This window comes from Salvelinus namaycush, chromosome 5 (assembly GCF_016432855.1).
Source record: "Salvelinus namaycush isolate Seneca chromosome 5, SaNama_1.0, whole genome shotgun sequence".
In the NCBI taxonomy this organism is placed as follows: domain Eukaryota; kingdom Metazoa; phylum Chordata; class Actinopteri; order Salmoniformes; family Salmonidae; genus Salvelinus; species Salvelinus namaycush.
Window position 1 is genome coordinate 14,335,642 of NC_052311.1, and position 22,418 is coordinate 14,358,059.

At 41.8% G+C, this 22,418-nt stretch overlaps 1 protein-coding gene across 1 annotated transcript in view; it reads right to left on the reverse strand.

Moving 5' to 3' along the window:
- Positions 1 to 22,418, reverse strand: part of LOC120046947 (ecto-NOX disulfide-thiol exchanger 2-like) — a 225,249-nt gene that overhangs the window by 134,115 nt on the left and 68,716 nt on the right. The window contains exon 6 of the mRNA XM_038992497.1: positions 10,045 to 10,278. Within this exon, the coding sequence (XP_038848425.1) occupies positions 10,045 to 10,278 (234 nt within the window). The remainder of the gene's footprint in view (positions 1 to 10,044; positions 10,279 to 22,418) is intronic.

The window sequence follows — 22,418 nt, forward strand, 5'->3', positions numbered from 1 at the left end:
ATTAGGTAAAGCTGCTGAAAGGAATCTAAGTGTAGATTTATGTTGCTTTTGTTTTGCTTTTATTTTTTCATTTATAAAGTCAAATTTGTTTCATTTTTGTGAAAGTGAGAGTTATAGTATATTGTTCGATGGAGTTGCCCTGACACAGCCTTTGATACGCACACATACGCTCACACCACGGCACACAGCTTTGAAACAGCGATGGCGACCAGCAATCTCTCTCCCCTAGAAGAGGTCTTGTCGTGTCCTGTGTGCTGTGACATCTCCAAGGAACCTGTCATTCTTGCCTGTGGCCACAGCTTCTGTAAGGCCTGCCTGGAGGAGGCCTGGAGGTCATGAGGGTCCCAGAACTGTCCTGTCTGCAGACGGAGGTCCTCTAGAGACCATCCTTGCCAACCTAATCCAGTCTTAATAAGATATGCCCCATAGTAAAAAACAACAACATTGTATCATGACCCTGATTCGTCTTTGGTTGTGTCTCCAACAGGAGGAGATAAATACCCCACTGAAGGTGTTGCACGAGAAATTGGACTCTTACACTGAATACAAATATACAAGTGAAAAGATGGTTGATCACATCAAGACCCAGGCTCAACAGACAGAGAGGATGATAAAGGAGGAGTTTGAGAAGCTGCACCAGTTCCTTAGAGAGGAGGAGTAGGCCAGGCTTGCCAGGCTGAGGGAGGAAGAGGAGAAGAATAGAGGAATGGAGGAGAGGATTGAAGGAATGAGTAAAGTGATGTCATCTCTGTCAGACACCATCAAGTACATAGAGGAGAAGTTGGAAGCTATTGTAATGACCTGAAATGCCTGCAGAGCTTTAAGACAATATGTGAAAGAGCACAGAACACACCTAAAGATCCAGAGGTGTAAGGAGTGCTGATAGACTGGTCAAACACCTAGGCAACCTAAAATTCAGAGTCTGGGAGAAGATGCAGGGGATTATACGATACACTCCGGTGGTTGTGGACCCAAACACTGCACACCCCACTCTCGATCCTGTCTGAGGATCTGACCAGTCTAAAAATGGATGGAGGGAGGCAGGAGCTTCGCAACAACCCAGAAAGGTTTCAAAAATACTTTATCATCCTGGGCTCTGAGGGGTTTACCTCAGTACGTCACTGCTGGGAGGTGGATGTTGGAGACAATGACAACTGGATGATTGGAGTGGCCAGAGAGTCTGTCCTAAGAAAGGAAGTAGTTAGAGCATCCACAATAGATGGATTCTGGTATGTAATCTTACGTGATGGTAAACACATACCTTCGCAACATTATTTAAAGATCCAGAGGATCGGCGGGGTGCTGGACTGTGGCGAAGGACAAGTATCCTTTACTGATACTGTGAGAAACAAACACATCCACAATTATCAACACAGATTTACTGAAAGGATGTTTCCTTACTTCTATATGGGGGAAAGCTCCACTCTTCAGATTTGACCAGCTAAGGTTTCTGTAACAGGATTAAACAGGATTAAACAGTAGTCTAATTTAAGATAGTATGAGCACAATGGAACAGCCAGAGATGTTATTTCCTTAAAAAAAATTAAGATAGCGCTTCTGTGACATAATATTTTACTCAATTTGTGACTTTCTAGAGCAGGGATCAGCAACTAGATTCAGCCATGGTCCGATTTTTTTCATGAGTGGATGGTTAGGGGGCCGGAACATAATTAGAAATCATTTGTAGACTGCAAATTGACCGCAAAATGCCCAAACAGATATAATGTTTGACTAAAACATCATAATTTCAAACCTTGAATACGATCACACGTGTCTTTATATTATGCGTGGGAATACTTCGGAACAGATTTCTTAAATTAAAATCACTTGGAGCTGATTTCCTGGTGTTTTAAAGGTATTTTATGTCCAACAATTATTATTATTTTGCTCAGAAAACCTGGGGGAGAGGGATAAATCCACAATGGGGAACCCTGATCTGGAGTTTAGGACAAATACACCATGTTTGAGAAGAAGAAAACATATTGTAACAATGTGCGGAAGCAAGTTCAGGGAGTAAATACGTTTAATAAATAAATGAACAAAACAAGAAACACGAACAGCGCACCGACACAAAACTGGGCAAGAAACCAAAGGGAGTGACATATAAAGGGCAGGTAATCAAGGAGGTGATGGAGTCCAGGTGAGTGTCATTATGTGCGTAAGGCTGGTGACAGGTGTGCGCCATTACGAGCAGCCTGGTGACCTCGAGGCCGGAGAGGGAGCACACGTGACACATATGGGAATTGCTTTTTGGCTTACCGGCTAAAATATTGTTCAATATTAGCTAGCTAGCTAATCTAGCTGGCTTGCTATCAATGTATTTTTTATGCCGGATAGCCTTGCATATTTCAAGGGTAACAGGCTTTCTTATTAATTTTGTAAAACAGATGACCTGCGTCTCCAAAACCTTTTGTCACGCCCTGACCATAGTTTGCTTTGTATGTTTATATGTTTTGTTTGGTCAGGGTGTGATCTGAGTGGGCATTCTATGTTGTATGTCTAGTTTGTCTGTTTCTGTGTTTGGCCTGATATGGTTCTCAATCAGAGGCAGGTGTTAGTCGTTGTCTCTGATTGGGAACCATATTTAGGTAGCCTGTTTTGTCATTGTGGGGTGTGGGTGATTAGTTAGTTGCCTGTGTCTGCACTGTTATATATAGCGTCACGTTCATTTTGTTGTTTTGTATTAGTTTGGTTAGTGTTTCTTCTTAAATAAATAGAAGAATGTATTCACTTTACGCTGCGCCTTGGTCCTCCTCTCTTCCACATTACGATGAACGTGACACCTTTTCAGCCGTGTCTTTTATTATCTAACAGAACTAGGCTAGCTATTATTAACTTAGCTAGCTGTATGGACCTCATGTCCGAAGCCTGTTACACCCAATGCCATACGTTCATGGACACGTTATGAATGATCAAAGGTGTGTCACTTTAACATTCAGAGCAGCACTGGAGAAAAGACATTTACAATGGAAGGAGACTTCTTTTATGAAGGTTCCATTAACTAGAGACCAGTGAACGAATGGAAGCAATGTGACGATCATGTTTCGGGGAGGGAGGGAGCGGTAGGAAGGGAGGGGAAAGAAGGAAGGGAGGGAGGGAAAGGGAGGGGAAGGAAGGGTAAAGGAGAGGAGGGGAAGGGAGGAAGTTAGGGGTAGGGAATGTGTGAGAGACTGAAAAGAAGACAGAGTGGAAGATAACGACAACAAATGGAGAAAGAGTTGAGGTGTTTCTGATCCCCCCCCCCCCACACATACACAGACAAACACACACAGACAGGTCTGTCAGATGATTTGCATGAATAATCCATCACTGCTTTCAATATTAAACCAAGCTGTCATAACGTGTCATAACCAGAGGTCCCTGAGGTGTTCGTCTGTATCTATAGAATGATGTAGGTTTCCAGGCTCTCCACAGTCACTAGTCCTCCCTACCAACTACAGGTCCATTATCAATACACATACAATATCTACACTTGTCAATCACTGACAATGACCAGGGCCCAATAGAATATCATATTTGGACAAAATTAGCGTTAAGCTGTGAGGCTGTGGCATCTGATAGACATTATCACTTACAATGTCCTATAATCCATCTATACAGCTAAGGAGCTAAGTGTCTTATCAAAATATATAATGCATCTATACAGCTAGGGAGCTAAGTGTCTTATCAAAATATATAATGCATCTATACAGCTAGGGAGCTAAGTGGCTCATCAAAATATATAATGCATCTATACAGCTAGGGAGCTAAGTGTCTTATCAAAATATATAATGCATCTATACAGCTAGGGAGCTAAGTGTCTTATCAAAATATATAATGCATCTATACAGCTAGGGAGGTAAGTGTCTTATCAAAATATATAATGCATCTATACAGCTAGGAAGCTAAGTGTCTTATCAAAATATATAATGCATCTATACAGCTAGGGAGCTAAGTGTCTTATCAAAATATATAATGCATCTATACAGCTAGGAAGCTAAGTGTCTTATCAAAATATATAATGCATCTATACAGCCAGGGAGCTAAGTGTCTTATCAAAATATATAATGCATCTATACAGCTAGGAAGCTAAGTGTCTTATCAAAATATATAATGCATCTATACAGCTAGGGAGCTAAGTGTCTTATCAAAATATATAATGCATCTATACAGCTAGGGAGCTAAGTGTCTTTTCAAAATGTATAATGCATCTATACAGCTAGGGAGGTACAGTGGGGCAAAAAAGTATTTAGTCAGCCACCAATTGTGCAAGTTCTCCCACTTAAAAAGATGAGAGAGGCCTGTAATTTTCATCATAGGTACACTTCAACTATGACAGACAAAATGAAGAAAAAGAAATCCAGAAAATCACATTGTAGGATTTTTAATGAATTTATTTGCAAATTATGGTGGAAAATAAGTATTTGGTCACCTACAAACAAGCAAGATTTCTGGCTCTCACAGACCTGTAACTTCTTCTTTAAGAGGCTCCTCTGTCCTCCACTCGTTACCTGTATTAATGGCACCTGTTTGAACTTGTTATCAGTCTAAAAGACACCTGTCCACAACCTCAAACAGTCACACTCCAAACTCCACTATGGCCAAGACCAAAGAGCTGTCAAAGGACACCAGAAACAGAATTGTAGACCTGCACCAGGCTGGGAAGACTGAATCGGCAATAGGTAAGCAGCTTGGTTTGAAGAAATCAACTGTGGGAGCAATTATTAGGAAATGGAAGACATACAAGACCACTGATAATCTCCCTCGATCTGGGGCTCCACGCAAGATCTCACCCCGTGGGGTCAAAATGATCACAAGAACGGTGAGCAAAAATCCCAGAACCACACGGGGGGACCTAGTGAATGACCTGCAGAGAGCTGGGACCAAAGTAACAAAGCCTACCATCAGTAACACACTACGCCGCCAGGGACTCAAATCCTGCAGTGCCAGACGTGTCCTCCTGCTTAAGCCAGTACATGTCCAGGCCCGTCTGAAGTTTGCTAGAGAGCATTTGGATGATCCAGAAGAAGATTGGGAGAATGCCATATGGTCAGATGAAACCAAAATATAACTTTTTGGTAAAAACTCAACTCGTCGTGTTTGGAGGACAAAGAATGCTGAGTTGCATCCAAAGAACACCATACCTACTGTGAAGCATGGGGGTGGAAACATCATGCTTTGGGGCTGTTTTTCTGCAAAGGGACCAGGACAACTGATCCGTGTAAAGGAAAGAATGAATGGGGCCATGTATCGTGAGATTTTGAGTGAAAACCTCCTTCCATCAGCAAGGGCATTGAAGATGAAACGTGGCTGGGTCTTTCAGCATGACAATGATCCCAAACACACCGCCCGGGCAAAGAAGGAGTGGCTTCGTAAGAAGCATTTCAAGGTCCTGGAGTGGCCTAGCCAGTCTCCAGATCTCAACCCCATAGAAAATCTTTGGAGGGAGTTGAAAGTCCGTGTTGCCCAGCAACTGCCCCAAAACATCACTGCTCTAGAGGAGATCTGCATGGAGGAATGGGCCAAAATACCAGCAACAGTGTGTGAAAACCTTGTGAAGACTTACAGAAAACGTTTGACCTCTGTCATTGCCAACAAAGGGTACAAAGTATTGCGATAAACTTTTGTTATTGACCAAATACTTATTTTCCACCATAATTTGCAAATAAATTCATTAAAAATCCTACAATGTGATTTTCTGGATTTCTTTTTCTCATTTTGTCTGTCATAGTTGAAGTGTACCTATGATGAAAATTGCAGGCCTCTCTCATCTTTTTAAGTGGGAGAACTTGCACAATTGGTGGCTGACTAAAGACTTTTTTGCCCCACTGTAAGTGTCTTATCAAAATATATAATGCATCTATACAGCTAGGGAGCTAAGTGGCTTATCAAAATATATAATGCATCTATACAGCTAGGGAGGTAAGTGGCTTATCAAAATATATTTTTAATCTCTACAGCTAGGGAGCTAAGCGGCTTATCAAAATATATAATGTATCTATCCAACTAGAGAGTTAAGCGGCTTATCAAAATATATAATGCATTTATAATGCTAGGGAGCTAAGCTGTTTATCAAAATATATAATGCATCTATAATGCTAGGGAGCTTAGTGGCTTATCGAAAGAACATACTTTGACGAGGTTCCAGAGATTTATAAGACCCACATACACTATTCATTGGTTGCACCTCCGTCACGTGGTTGCGTCGTTGCTATTTTTATCAACGTTCTACAGATCCCGCAGCATATTGATGTCCGACTGATGGTTAACTTCTTATGGCTGAAGGGGCAGTATTGAGTAGCTTGGATGAAAGGTGCCCATATCAAACGGCCTGCTCCTCAGTCATAGTTCCTAATATTTGCATATTATTATTAGTATTGGATAGAAAACACTCTAAAGTTTCTAAAACTGTTTGAATTATGTCTGTGAGATTAACAGAACTCATATTGGCAGGCAAAATCCTGAGTTGAAATCAAAACATGAAGTCAGAAATCTGAGCCTGTATGTATTCACCAGAGTCCCTTAACTTCTTATGGCTGAAGGGGCACTATTGAGTAGCTTGTGAAAGGTGCCCATTGTAAAAAGCCAGCTCCTCAGTCTCAGTTGTTAATATATGCATATTATTATTAGTATTGGATAGAAAACACTCTAAAGTTTCTAAAACTGTTTGAATTAAGTCTGTGAGATTAACATAACTCATATGGCAGGCAAAAACCTGAGAAGTTCCACTTCCTGTTTGTATTTTTTCTAGGGGTGCCATATTTTCAACCAAGGGCTTATTCAAAATACAGAGACTTGTGGATGGGTTTTAACTTCCTACGGCTTCCACTAGATGTCAGCAATCAACAGAACTAAGTCTGATGACTCTAATGTGAAGGGGGGTCGAATGAGACAGAATTTAGTATGAGGTCCCATGAGGTGACCATGCATTCAACACGTGCGTTCACGTGAGAGGCAGCTGTGTTCCATCTCTCAATTGAAGTCGTTATAGTTCTCCGGTTGGAACGTTATTCAAGATGTATGTTAACTACATTCTAAAGATTGATTCAGTACATCGTTTGCCATGTTTCTACTGACTGTAACGGAATGTTTGGACATTTCGTCACGTTATAGTGGTCGCGCTTTGAGACTTTGGTTAGGGTTTTGGTAAACAATTCGAAAATAGCTAATTTGACATAAATAACGGACATGAACGAACAAATCAAGCATTTATTGTGGACCTGGGATTCATAGGACTACATTCTGATGAATTCCTCAAAGGTAAGGAAACATTTACCATGTATTTTCTGGTTTCTGTTGAGTCCAACATGGTGGCTAATTTGGCTAATCACCTGAGCTCCGTCTCAGATTATTGCATGGTTTATATTTCCGTAAAGTTTTTTTGAAATCTGACACAGCGGTTGCATTAAGGAGAGGTATATCTATAATTCCATGTGAATATATGTATTATCATCTATATTTATGATGAGTATTTCTGTTGAAACGATGTGGCTATGCAAAGTCACTTGATGTTTTTGCAACTAGTGAATCTAGTCGCCCCAATGTAAACTCCGATTTTTTGATATAAATATGAATTTAATCAAACAAAACATGCATGTATTGTGTAACATGAAGGTATATGAGTGTCATCTGATGAAAATAATCGAAGGTTAGTGATTAATTTGATCTCTATTCTGGTTTTTGTGAAGCTATATTTAGCTGGAAAAAATGGCTATGCTTATTGTGGTTTTGTGGTGACCTAACATAATCATTTGTAGTGCTTTCGCTGAAAAGCCTATTTGAAATCGGACACTTTGGTGGGATTAACAACAAGATTACCTTTAAAATGATATAAGACACATGAATGTCTAAGGAATTTTAATTATGAGATTTCTGTTTTTTGAATTTGGCGCTCTGCACTTCGACTGGCTGTTGTCATATCGGTCCCGTTACCGGGACTTCAGCCATAAGGAGTCAATGCTGATTGGGGGATAATGACTGTTTAGTTAAAATTACACTTTAGTGTCCAGGAAATACAACTTTGCCATCATTATGATGTCATCAATTTTACTTGAGAGAGATGCCAATGTTGCCATGAGCTAGCAAAGTTAGTCAGAAATAGCTAGAAATGCTAACATTAGCTAGCAACATTTTTGGTGCTGTCCCCACAATCTTAGTTAGCTAGCTAACATTATACTGAATTTAAAGTCAATCTGGCGACATAAATATTTGCCTCGTTTTGAAATGTCATTGTTTCCAAGCAACAGTATGTAATGCACTTTAGACAATCTTAATCAACACCTATTAAGACTGCATTAGTAGAATGTAGAATGCTCAGCTTGGCATCAGTCCTAAAATGAACATTCCAAACAATATTGTGATGAAACGTGCAACCTATGAATGTGTTGAGGATATGTGTGCATACTAAAATACCAGGCTGCTGCCTGGCTGGCATCTCATATTGTAAGGACAGACGCTGGAAGACGAGAAGCAAGTAAAGGGAGTGAACATTTAACAAATAACCGACATGAAACAAACAAGGACAGCGTCTGGACAGTGGAAACATAACGACAATAATGCTGACACCGGGAACAAACTGAGGAGCAGACAGATATAGAGGGGCAATCAAAAAGGTAATGGCAGGTGAGTCCAATATTGCGCAGATGCGCTTAATGATGGTGACAGGTGTGCGTAACGATGGGCCGCCTGGAGCCCTCGAGCGCCACAGAGGGGGAGTGGGAGCAGGCGTGACAGTACCCCCCCCCCCTCTAGGGGCGCCACCTGGCGTCCCACCTGGGCGAGCCTGGCGCGCAGGTAGAGACGTGGGAGCCAGATGTGCCGGCTGAGGCGTGGAAGCCCGATGAGCCGGCTGAAGCGTGGAAGCCTGACGAGCTAGCTGAGGCGTGGGAGCTTGATGAGCCGGCTGAGGCATGACGTAGGATGGGAGCCTGATGAGCCAGCTAAGGCGTGGGAGCCCAACGAGCCAGCTGAGGCACCACCGGTTCCTCCGACAGCGGCACCCGGACCCGATGCCAGCAACAAAAACAAAAATGTTTTTCCTGATGCCTCACATTGTGGTGTCAGCATTCTGTAAGGACAGATGCTGGGAGACGAGAAGCAAGTACAGGGAGTGAACATTTAATAAATAACATAAAACAAACAAGGACAGCGTCTGGACAGGGGAAACATAACCACAATAATGCTGACACAGGGAACAAACTGAGGAACAGACAGATATAGAGGGGCAATCAACAAAGAGTCCAGGTGAGTCCAATATTACGCAGATGTGTGTTATGATGGTGACAGTTGTGTGTAATGATGGGCCACCTGGCACCCTCGAGCGCCAGAGAGGGGGAGTGGGAGCAGGCGTGACACATATATCAGCTTCTCGGATAAACTGAATGTGGAGCAGCCACATTCATTACTAAGCCAGTTAAAGGTCACTGCTCTTCGTAATAGTTAATAGAGAAATTGTCAAGGTGTTAGGGCTAAGATAGCAGCAAGATTACCTCTTTTTGCCTCACTTTTCTACTGGAATCCTCACATTCACAAATATTTAAGTACAAGTTGTGGGAGTGGATATTTATGTACTTCAGCAGATTATAGTAGTGAAGCCTGTGTTTAAACACAAATGCATGTGCATGTGCACGCGCATGCACACACACACACACACACACACACACACACACACACACACACACACACACGCACAAAACCATCAGTCAAACACTCAGAGAAGATGGGGCTTTTGAGTCTACAGCTTCTTTAAACCCAGAGACAGATTCATACTCAGACGGATAGACAACATCAAGCTCTGCAGTGTGTTAGGGAGATTTGTCAACCAAACTAAACCCAGAAGAGGACCACTGTGATAGACCAAGGAGTAGGGTTAGTTAGTGTTTGGGTATTGTGTTTCTTTGTTTGAGAGTCTGTCTCTGTATTGTTTCTGTCTGTACTGTGTGAATCTGCGAGTACTGCGTGAATCTGCGAGTACTGCGTGAATCTGTGAGTACTGCGTGAATCTGTGTGTACTGCGGGAATCTGTGTGTACTGAATGTGTGTATTCCCTGGGAAATTGAGCCCCACCTTTGATCTTGTCGCCCAGCTGGCTACACTCGTGGTCTGAGTAATGGACGATGGGTGGAGGGGAGGGGGGTCTGAAACGGTCCTCCTCCATCCTCCTGCGGTGTCTCTCCTCTCTGGCATACAGGCGCTGACGACACCCCCACTCATACAAGTCGTCTCTGGCCTGGGCAAAGTCCACATGGAGCCGCCCTGTGTCCTTCTTGTCTGTACTGGAGCCCAGACGCATACGGTAGCCTAGAGGGAGAGGACAGGGGGTTGAGGGGAGAGAGAGAGGGGGGGAGAGAGAGAGAGAGGGAGGGGAGAGAGAGAGAGAGGGGGGAGGGAGAGAGAGAGGGGGTTGAGGGGAGAGAGAGCGTTAGAACCAATTGGTAACATCACGAGTCACATTTCACTCTGCTAAACGTGCAGGTGCAGGGCGATAAAGCGCCGTAAATACCCACAAACCGCTTTCTATCAGACACCTGCATCTCTCTCCTGATTCCTGGCATCCTCCATTTGGGTTGAAACGATCTATCCATCCATCGCTCTCCCCATCCCTCTGAGGCTCTCCTCTTTTAAATCTGTTGGTTCCTCTGTCACAGCTGCATCCCAGCTAAAGTAGCTTTGTGGGGTTGGAGTAAACATCTTTCTGTTCTCTAAACTACTTCATAGAAAAGACTTAGAGACTAATTGGTCCTCTAGTGACACCCTAGCAAACCCATCTCTCTCTCTCTCTCTCTCTCTCTCTCTCTCTCTCTCTCTCTCTCTCTCTCTCTCTCTCTCTCTCTCTCTCTCTTTCTGTCATCTCTCTTAGATATAGTCTAATAGAGGGAGTCTAATAGCTGGAGTCGAATAGATGGTAGAATAGAGGTAGTCTAATAGAGGGGGTAAGAGATGGTCTAATAGATGGTCTAATAGAGGGGGTCTAATAGCTGGAGTCTAATAGCTGGAATCTAATAGCTGGAGTCTAATAGATGGTAGAATAGAGGGAGTCTAATAGCTGGAATCTAATAGCTGGAGTCTAATAGATGGTAGAATAGAGGGAGTCTAATAGACAGAGTCTAATAGAGGGAGTAAGATATGGTCTAATAGATGGTCTAATAGAGGGAGTCTAATAGACAGAGTCTAATAGAGGGAGTAAGAGATGGTCTAATAGATGGTCTAATAGACAGAGTCTAATAGAGGGAGTAAGAGATGGTCTAATAGATGGTCTAATAGAGGGGGTCTAATAGACAGAGTCTAATAGAGGGAGTAAGAGATGGTCTAATAGATGGTCTAATAGACAGAGTCTAATAGAGGGAGTAAGAGATGGTCTAATAGATGGTCTAATAGAGGGGGTCTAATAGACAGAGTCTAATAGAGGGAGTAAGAGATGGTCTAATAGCTGGTCTAATAGAGGGGGTCTAATAGACAGAGTCTAATAGAGGGAGTAAGAGATGGTCTAATAGATGGTCTAATAGAGGGGGTCTAATAGACAGTCTAATAGAGGGAGTAAGAGATGGTCTAATAGACAGAGTCTAATAGAGGGAGTAAGAGATGGTCTAATAGAGGGGGTCTAATAGAGGGGGTCTAATAGACAGAGTCTAATAGAGGGAGTAAGAGATGGTCTAATAGATGGTCTAATAGAGGGAGTCTAATAGACAGAGTCTAATAGAGGGAGTAAGAGATGGAGTCTAATAGAGGGTCTAATAGAGGGGGTCTAATAGAGGCAGTCTAATAGCTGGAGTCTAATAGAGGTAGTCTAATAGCTGGAGTCTAATAGCTGGAGTCTAATAGCTGGAGTCTAATAGCTGGAGTCTAATAGCTGGAGTCTAATAGCTGGAGTCTAATAGCTGGAGTCTAATAGCTGGAGTCTAATAGAGGTAGTCTAATAGCTGGAGTCTAATAGCTGGAGTCTAATAGAGGGAGTCTAATAGCTGGAGTCTAATAGCTGGAGTCTAATAGATGGAGTCTAATAGCTGGAGTCTAATAGCTGGAGTCTAATAGCTGGAGTCTAATAGCTGGAGTCTAATAGCTGGAGTCTAATAGCTGGAGTCTAATAGCTGGAGTCTAATAGCTGGAGTCTAATAGCTGGAGTCTAATAGCTGGAGTCTAATAGAGGTAGTCTAATAGAGGTAGTCTAATAGCTGGAGTCTAATAGCTGGAGTCTAATAGCTGGAGTCTAATAGCTGGAGTCTAATAGCTGGAGTCTAATAGCTGGAGTCTAATAGAGGTAGTCTAATAGCTGGAGTCTAATAGCTGGAGTCTAATAGCTGGAGTCTAATAGAGGTAGTCTAACAGCTGGAGTCTAATAGCTGGAGTCTAATAGCTGGAGTCTAATAGCTGGAGTCTAATAGCTGGAGTCTAATAGATGGAGTCTAATAGATGGAGTCTAATAGCTGGAGTCTAATAGCTGGAGTCTAATAGAGGTAGTCTAATAGAGGTAGTCTAATAGCTGGAGTCTAATAGCTGGAGTCTAACAGCTGGAGTCTAACAGCTGGAGTCTAACAGCTGGAGTCTAATAGCTGGAGTCTAATAGCTGGAGTCTAATAGCTGGAGTCTAATAGCTGGAGTCTAATAGCTGGAGTCTAATAGCTGGAGTCTAATAGCTGGAGTCTAATAGCTGGAGTCTAATAGCTGGAGTCTAATAGCTGGAGTCTAATAGCTGGAGTCTAATAGCTGGAGTCTAATAGCTGGAGTCTAATAGAGGTAGTCTAATAGCTGGAGTCTAATAGCTGGAGTCTAATAGAGGTAGTCTAATAGCTGGAGTCTAATAGAGGTAGTCTAACAGCTGGAGTCTAATAGCTGGAGTCTAATAGCTGGAGTCTAATAGCTGGAGTCTAATAGAGGTAGTCTAATAGCTGGAGTCTAATAGCTGGAATCTAATAGCTGGAGTCTAATAGCTGGAGTCTAATAGCTGGAGTCTAATAGCTGGAGTCTAATAGAGGTAGTCTAATAGAGGTAGTCTAATAGAGGTAGTCTAATAGAGGTAGTCTAATAGAGGTAGTCTAATAGCTGGAGTCTAATAGAGGTAGTCTAATAGCTGGAGTCTAATAGCTGGAGTCTAATAGAGGTAGTCTAATAGAGGTAGTCTAATAGCTGGAGTCTAATAGAGGTAGTCTAATAGAGGTAGTCTAATAGAGGTAGTCTAATAGAGGTAGTCTAAAAGAGGTAGTCTAATAGAGGTAGTCTAAAAGAGGTAGTCTAATAGAGGTTGTCTAATAGAGGTAGTCTAATAGAGGTAGTCTAATAGCTGGAGTCTAATAGCTGGAGTCTAATAGCTGGAGTCTAATAGCTGGAGTCTAATAGAGGTAGTCTAATAGCTGGAGTCTAATAGCTGGAGTCTAATAGCTGGAGTCTAATAGCTGGAGTCTAATAGAGGTAGTCTAATAGCTGGAGTCTAATAGCTGGAGTCTAATAGAGGTAGTCTAATAGAGGTAGTCTAATAGCTGGAGTCTAATAGAGGTAGTCTAATAGAGGTAGTCTAATAGAGGTAGTCTAATAGAGGTAGTCTAATAGAGGTAGTCTAATAGCTGGAGTCTAATAGAGGTAGTCTAATAGCTGGAGTCTAATAGCTGGAGTCTAATAGCTGGAGTCTAATAGCTGGAGTCTAATAGCTGGAGTCTAATAGCTGGAGTCTAATAGAGGTAGTCTAATAGCTTTAGTCTAATAGCTGGAGTCTAATAGAGGTAGTCTAATAGCTGGAGTCTAATAGCTGGAGTCTAATAGAGGTAGTCTAATAGCTGGAGTCTAATAGAGGTAGTCTAATAGCTGGAGTCTAATAGCTGGAGTCTAATAGAGGTAGTCTAATAGCTGGAGTCTAATAGCTGGAGTCTAATAGCTGGAGTCTAATAGAGGTAGTCTAATAGCTGGAGTCTAATAGCTGGAGTCTAATAGCTGGAGTCTAATAGAGGTAGTCTAATAGCTGGAGTCTAATAGCTGGAGTCTAATAGCTGGAGTCTAATAGCTGGAGTCTAATAGAGGTAGTCTAATAGCTGGAGTCTAATAGCTGGAGTCTAATAGATGGAGTCTAATAGCTGGAGTCTAATAGCTGGAGTCTAATAGAGGTAGTCTAATAGCTGGAGTCTAATAGCTGGAGTCTAATAGCTGGAGTCTAATAGAGGTAGTCTAATAGCTGGAGTCTAATAGCTGGAGTCTAATAGCTGGAGTCTAATAGAGGGAGTCTAATAGCTGGAGTCTAATAGCTGGAGTCTAATAGCTGGAGTCTAATAGAGGTAGTCTAATAGAGGTAGTCTAATAGCTGGAGTCTAATAGCTGGAGTCTAATAGCTGGAGTCTAATAGCTGGAGTCTAATAGAGGGAGTCTAATAGCTGGAGTCTAATAGCTGGAGTCTAATAGCTGGAGTCTAATAGCTGGAGTCTAATAGAGGTAGTCTAATAGCTGGAGTCTAATAGAGGTAGTCTAATAGCTGGAGTCTAATAGCTGGAGTCTAATAGCTGGAGTCTAATAGCTGGAGTCTAATAGCTGGAGTCTAATAGCTGGAGTCTAATAGAGGGAGTCTAATAGCTGGAGTCTAATAGCTGGAGTCTAATAGCTGGAGTCTAATAGCTGGAGTCTAATAGCTGGAGTCTAATAGAGGTAGTCTAATAGCTGGAGTCTAATAGCTGGAGTCTAATAGAGGGAGTCTAATAGCTGGAGTCTAATAGAGGGAGTCTAATAGCTGGAGTCTAATAGCTGGAGTCTAATAGCTGGAGTCTAATAGCTGGAGTCTAATAGCTGGAGTCTAATAGCTGGAGTCTAATAGAGGTAGTCTAATAGCTGGAGTCTAATAGAGGTAGTCTAACAGCTGGAGTCTAATAGAGGTAGTCTAATAGCTGGAGTCTAATAGCTGGAGTCTAATAGCTGGAGTCTAATAGCTGGAGTCTAATAGCTGGAGTCTAATAGCTGGAGTCTAATAGCTGGAGTCTAATAGCTGGAGTCTAATAGAGGTAGTCTAATAGCTGGAGTCTAATAGAGGTAGTCTAATAGCTGGAGTCTAATAGCTGGAGTCTAATAGCTGGAGTCTAATAGCTGGAGTCTAACAGCTGGAGTCTAACAGCTGGAGTCTAACAGCTGGAGTCTAACAGCTGGAGTCTAACAGCTGGAGTCTAACAGCTGGAGTCTAACAGCTGGAGTCTAACAGCTGGAGTCTAACAGCTGGAGTCTAATAGAGGTAGTCTAATAGAGGTAGTCTAATAGAGGTAGTCTAATAGAGGTAGTCTAATAGAGGTAGTCTAATAGAGGTAGTCTAATAGAGGTAGTCTAATAGAGGTAGTCTAATAGCTGGAGTCTAATAGCTGGAGTCTAATAGCTGGAGTCTAATAGAGGTAGTCTAATAGCTGGAGTCTAATAGCTGGAGTCTAATAGCTGGAGTCTAATAGCTGGAGTCTAATAGCTGGAGTCTAATAGAGGTAGTCTAATAGCTGGAGTCTAATAGCTGGAGTCTAATAGCTGGAGTCTAATAGCTGGAGTCTAATAGAGGTAGTCTAACAGCTGGAGTCTAACAGCTGGAGTCTAATAGCTGGAGTCTAATAGCTGGAGTCTAATAGCTGGAGTCTAATAGCTGGAGTCTAATAGATGGAGTCTAATAGCTGGAGTCTAATAGCTGGAGTCTAATAGCTGGAGTCTAATAGCTGGAGTCTAATAGCTGGAGTCTAATAGCTGGAGTCTAATAGCTGGAGTCTAATAGCTGGAGTCTAATAGCTGGAGTCTAATAGAGGTAGTCTAATAGCTGGAGTCTAATAGAGGTAGTCTAACAGCTGGAGTCTAATAGAGGTAGTCTAATAGCTGGAGTCTAATAGAGGTAGTCTAATAGCTGGAGTCTAATAGAGGTAGTCTAATAGCTGGAGTCTAATAGAGGTAGTCTAATAGCTGGAGTCTAATAGCTGGAGTCTAATAGCTGGAGTCTAATAGCTGGAGTCTAATAGAGGTAGTCTAATAGCTGGAGTCTAATAGAGGTAGTCTAATAGAGGTAGTCTAATAGAGGTAGTCTAATAGAGGTAGTCTAATAGAGGTAGTCTAATAGAGGTAGTCTAATAGCTGGAGTCTAATAGCTGGAGTCTAATAGCTGGAGTCTAATAGAGGTAGTCTAATAGAGGTAGTCTAAAAGAGGTAGTCTAATAGAGGTAGTCTAATAGAGGTAGTCTAATAGAGGTAGTCTAATAGAGGTAGTCTAATAGCTGGAGTATAATAGCTGGAGTCTAATAGCTGGAGTCTAATAGAGGTAGTCTAATAGAGGTAGTCTAATAGCTGGAGTCTAATAGAGGTAGTCTAATAGAGGTAGTCTAATAGCTGGAGTCTAATAGCTGGAGTCTAATAGCTGGAGTCTAATAGCTGGAGTCTAATAGCTGGAGTCTAATAGCTGGAGTCTAATAGAGGTAGTCTAATAGCTGGAGTCTAATAGCTGGAGTCTAATAGAGGTAGTCTAATAGCTGGAGTCTAATAGCTGGAGTCTAATAGAGGTAGTCTAATAGAGGTAGTCTAATAGAGGTAGTCTAATAGAGGTAGTCTAATAGAGGTAGTCTAATAGCTGGAGTCTAATAGCTGGAGTCTAATAGCTGGAGTCTAATAGCTGGAGTCTAATAGCTGGAGTCTAATAGAGGTAGTCTAATAGAGGTAGTCTAATAGCTGGAGTCTAATAGCTGGAGTCTAATAGCTTTAGTCTAATAGCTGGAGTCTAATAGAGGTAGTCTAATAGCTTTAGTCTAATAGCTTTAGTCTAATAGCTGGAGTCTAATAGAGGTAGTCTAATAGCTGGAGTCTAATAGCTGGAGTCTAATAGCTGGAGTCTAATAGCTGGAGTCTAATAGAGGTAGTCTAATAGCTGGAGTCTAATAGCTGGAGTCTAATAGCTGGAGTCTAATAGCTGGAGTCTAATAGAGGTAGTCTAACAGCTGGAGTCTAATAGCTGGAGTCTAATAGCTGGAGTCTAATAGCTGGAGTCTAATAGCTGGAGTCTAATAGCTGGAGTCTAATAGATGGAGTCTAATAGATGGAGTCTAATAGCTGGAGTCTAATAGCTGAAGTCTAATAGCTGGAGTCTAATAGCTGGAGTCTAATAGCTGGAGTCTAATAGCTGGAGTCTAATAGCTGGAGTCTAATAGCTGGAGTCTAATAGCTGGAGTCTAATAGCTGGAGTCTAATAGCTGGAGTCTAATAGAGGTAGTCTAATAGCTGGAGTCTAATAGAGGTAGTCTAACAGCTGGAGTCTAATAGAGGTAGTCTAATAGCTGGAGTCTAATAGAGGTAGTCTAATAGCTGGAGTCTAATAGAGGTAGTCTAATAGCTGGAGTCTAATAGCTGGAGTCTAATAGCTGGAGTCTAATAGCTGGAGTCTAATAGAGGTAGTCTAATAGCTGGAGTCTAATAGAGGTAGTCTAATAGAGGTAGTCTAATAGAGGTAGTCTAATAGAGGTAGTCTAATAGAGGTAGTCTAATAGCTGGAGTCTAATAGCTGGAGTCTAATAGAGGTAGTCTAATAGAGGTAGTCTAAAAGAGGTAGTCTAATAGAGGTAGTCTAATAGAGGTAGTCTAATAGAGGTAGTCTAATAGAGGTAGTCTAATAGAGGTAGTCTAATAGAGGTAGTCTAATAGCTGGAGTCTAATAGCTGGAGTCTAATAGAGGTAGTCTAATAGAGGTAGTCTAATAGAGGTAGTCTAATAGCTGGAGTCTAATAGAGGTAGTCTAATAGCTGGAGTCTAATAGCTGGAGTCTAATAGCTGGAGTCTAATAGCTGGAGTCTAATAGCTGGAGTCTAATAGCTGGAGTCTAATAGCTGGAGTCTAATAGAGGTAGTCTAATAGCTGGAGTCTAATAGCTGGAGTCTAATAGCTGGAGTCTAATAGAGGTAGTCTAATAGCTGGAGTCTAATAGCTGGAGTCTAATAGAGGTAGTCTAATAGAGGTAGTCTAATAGAGGTAGTCTAATAGCTGGAGTCTAATAGAGGTAGTCTAATAGCTGGAGTCTAATAGCTGGAGTCTAATAGCTGGAGTCTAATAGCTGGAGTCTAATAGCTGGAGTCTAATAGAGGTAGTCTAATAGCTGGAGTCTAATAGCTGGAGTCTAATAGATGGAGTCTAATAGCTGGAGTCTAATAGCTGGAGTCTAATAGAGGTAGTCTAATAGCTGGAGTCTAATAGCTGGAGTCTAATAGCTTTAGTCTAATAGCTGGAGTCTAATAGAGGTAGTCTAATAGCTGGAGTCTAATAGCTGGAGTCTAATAGAGGTAGTCTAATAGCTGGAGTCTAATAGAGGTAGTCTAATAGCTGGAGTCTAATAGCTGGAGTCTAATAGAGGTAGTCTAATAGCTGGAGTCTAATAGCTGGAGTCTAATAGCTGGAGTCTAATAGCTGGAGTCTAATAGCTGGAGTCTAATAGCTGGAGTCTAATAGCTGGAGTCTAATAGCTGGAGTCTAATAGCTGGAGTCTAATAGCTGGAGTCTAATAGCTGGAGTCTAATAGCTGGAGTCTAATAGCTGGAGTCTAATAGCTGGAGTCTAATAGAGGTAGTCTAATAGCTGGAGTCTAATAGCTGGAGTCTAATAGATGGAGTCTAATAGCTGGAGTCTAATAGCTGGAGTCTAATAGAGGTAGTCTAATAGCTGGAGTCTAATAGCTGGAGTCTAATAGCTGGAGTCTAATAGCTGGAGTCTAATAGAGGTAGTCTAATAGCTGGAGTCTAATAGCTGGAGTCTAATAGAGGTAGTCTAATAGCTGGAGTCTAATAGCTGGAGTCTAATAGAGGTAGTCTAATAGCTGGAGTCTAATAGCTGGAGTCTAATAGCTGGAGTCTAATAGAGGTAGTCTAATAGCTGGAGTCTAATAGCTGGAGTCTAATAGCTGGAGTCTAATAGCTGGAGTCTAATAGCTGGAGTCTAATAGCTGGAGTCTAATAGCTGGAGTCTAATAGCTGGAGTCTAATAGCTGGAGTCTAATAGAGGTAGTCTAATAGCTGGAGTCTAATAGCTGGAGTCTAATAGATGGAGTCTAATAGCTGGAGTCTAATAGCTGGAGTCTAATAGAGGTAGTCTAATAGCTGGAGTCTAATAGCTGGAGTCTAATAGCTGGAGTCTAATAGCTGGAGTCTAATAGAGGTAGTCTAATAGAGGTAGTCTAATAGAGGTAGTCTAATAGCTGGAGTCTAATAGCTGGAGTCTAATAGCTGGAGTCTAATATAGGGAGTCTAATATAGGGAGTCTAATAGCTGGAGTCTAATAGCTGGAGTCTAATAGCTGGAGTCTAATAGCTGGAGTCTAATAGCTGGAGTCTAATAGAGGTAGTCTAATAGCTGGAGTCTAATAGAGGTAGTCTAATAGCTGGAGTCTAATAGCTGGAGTCTAATAGCTGGAGTCTAATAGCTGGAGTCTAATAGCTGGAGTCTAATAGAGGGAGTCTAATAGCTGGAGTCTAATAGCTGGAGTCTAATAGCTGGAGTCTAATAGCTGGAGTCTAATAGAGGTAGTCTAATAGCTGGAGTCTAATAGCTGGAGTCTAATAGCTGGAGTCTAATAGCTGGAGTCTAATAGCTGGAGTCTAATAGCGGGAGTCTAATAGCTGGAGTCTAATAGCTGGAGTCTAATAGCTGGAGTCTAATAGCTGGAGTCTAATAGCTGGAGTCTAATAGCTGGAGTCTAATAGCTGGAGTCTAATAGCTGGAGTCTAATAGAGGTAGTCTAATAGCTGGAGTCTAATAGCTGGAGTCTAATAGCTGGAGTCTAATAGCTGGAGTCTAATAGCTGGAGTCTAATAGCTGGAGTCTAATAGAGGTAGTCTAATAGCTGGAGTCTAATAGCTGGAGTCTAATAGCTGGAGTCTAATAGAGGTTGTCTAATAGCTGGAGTCTAATAGAGGTAGTCTAATAGCTGGAGTCTAATAGCTGGAGTCTAATAGCTGGAGTCTAATAGCTGGAGTCTAATAGCTGGAGTCTAATAGCTGGAGTCTAATAGCTGGAGTCTAATAGCTGGAGTCTAATAGCTGGAGTCTAATAGCTGGAGTCTAATAGCTGGAGTCTAATAGAGGTAGTCTAATAGCTGGAGTCTAATAGAGGTAGTCTAACAGCTGGAGTCTAACAGCTGGAGTCTAATAGCTGGAGTCTAATAGCTGGAGTCTAATAGCTGGAGTCTAATAGCTGGAGTCTAATAGCTGGAGTCTAATAGCTGGAGTCTAATAGCTGGAGTCTAATAGCTGGAGTCTAATAGCTGGAGTCTAACAGCTGGAGTCTAACAGCTGGAGTCTAACAGCGGTAGTCTAATAGCTGGAGTCTAATAGCTGGAGTCTAATAGCTGGAGTCTAACAGCTGGAGTCTAACAGCTGGAGTCTAATAGCTGGAGTCTAATAGCTGGAGTCTAATAGAGGTAGTCTAATAGCTGGAGTCTAATAGCTGGAGTCTAATAGCTGGAGTCTAATAGAGGTAGTCTAATAGCTGTTGTCTAATAGCTGGAGTCTAATAGCTGGAGTCTAATAGCTGGAGTCTAATAGCTGGAGTCTAATAGCTGGAGTCTAACAGCTGGAGTCTAACAGCTGGAGTCTAACAGCGGTAGTCTAATAGCTGGAGTCTAATAGCTGGAGTCTAATAGCTGGAGTCTAACAGCTGGAGTCTAACAGCTGGAGTCTAATAGCTGGAGTCTAATAGCTGGAGTCTAATAGAGGTAGTCTAATAGCTGGAGTCTAATAGCTGGAGTCTAATAGCTGGAGTCTAATAGAGGTAGTCTAATAGAGGTAGTCTAATAGAGGTAGTCTAATAGCTGGAGTCTAATAGAGGTAGTCTAATAGCTGGAGTCTAATAGCTGGAGTCTAATAGCTGGAGTCTAATAGCTGGAGTCTAATAGCTGGAGTCTAATAGCTGGAGTCTAATAGCTGGAGTCTAATAGAGGTAGTCTAATAGCTGGAGTCTAATAGCTGGAGTCTAATAGCTGGAGTCTAATAGAGGTAGTCTAATAGCTGGAGTCTAATAGCTGGAGTCTAATAGAGGTAGTCTAATAGAGGTAGTCTAATAGAGGTAGTCTAATAGCTGGAGTCTAATAGAGGTAGTCTAATAGCTGGAGTCTAATAGCTGGAGTCTAATAGCTGGAGTCTAATAGCTGGAGTCTAATAGCTGGAGTCTAATAGAGGTAGTCTAATAGAGGTAGTCTAATAGCTGGAGTCTAATAGCTGGAGTCTAATAGCTTTAGTCTAATAGCTGGAGTCTAATAGAGGTAGTCTAATAGCTGGAGTCTAATAGCTGGAGTCTAATAGAGGTAGTCTAATAGCTGGAGTCTAATAGAGGTAGTCTAATAGCTGGAGTCTAATAGCTGGAGTCTAATAGAGGTAGTCTAATAGCTGGAGTCTAATAGCTGGAGTCTAATAGCTGGAGTCTAATAGCTGGAGTCTAATAGCTGGAGTCTAATAGCTGGAGTCTAATAGCTGGAGTCTAATAGAGGTAGTCTAATAGCTGGAGTCTAATAGCTGGAGTCTAATAGCTGGAGTCTAATAGCTGGAGTCTAATAGCTGGAGTCTAATAGCTGGAGTCTAATAGCTGGAGTCTAATAGATGGAGTCTAATAGCTGGAGTCTAATAGCTGGAGTCTAATAGAGGTAGTCTAATAGCTGGAGTCTAATAGCTGGAGTCTAATAGCTGGAGTCTAATAGCTGGAGTCTAATAGAGGTAGTCTAATAGCTGGAGTCTAATAGCTGGAGTCTAATAGAGGTAGTCTAATAGCTGGAGTCTAATAGCTGGAGTCTAATAGAGGTAGTCTAATAGCTGGAGTCTAATAGCTGGAGTCTAATAGCTGGAGTCTAATAGCTGGAGTCTAATAGAGGTAGTCTAATAGCTGGAGTCTAATAGCTGGAGTCTAATAGATGGAGTCTAATAGCTGGAGTCTAATAGCTGGAGTCTAATAGAGGTAGTCTAATAGCTGGAGTCTAATAGCTGGAGTCTAATAGCTGGAGTCTAATAGCTGGAGTCTAATAGAGGTAGTCTAATAGCTGGAGTCTAATAGCTGGAGTCTAATAGAGGTAGTCTAATAGCTGGAGTCTAATAGCTGGAGTCTAATAGAGGTAGTCTAATAGCTGGAGTCTAATAGCTGGAGTCTAATAGCTGGAGTCTAATAGAGGTAGTCTAATAGCTGGAGTCTAATAGCTGGAGTCTAATAGCTGGAGTCTAATAGCTGGAGTCTAATAGCTGGAGTCTAATAGCTGGAGTCTAATAGCTGGAGTCTAATAGCTGGAGTCTAATAGCTGGAGTCTAATAGAGGTAGTCTAATAGCTGGAGTCTAATAGCTGGAGTCTAATAGATGGAGTCTAATAGCTGGAGTCTAATAGCTGGAGTCTAATAGAGGTAGTCTAATAGCTGGAGTCTAATAGCTGGAGTCTAATAGCTGGAGTCTAATAGCTGGAGTCTAATAGAGGTAGTCTAATAGAGGTAGTCTAATAGAGGTAGT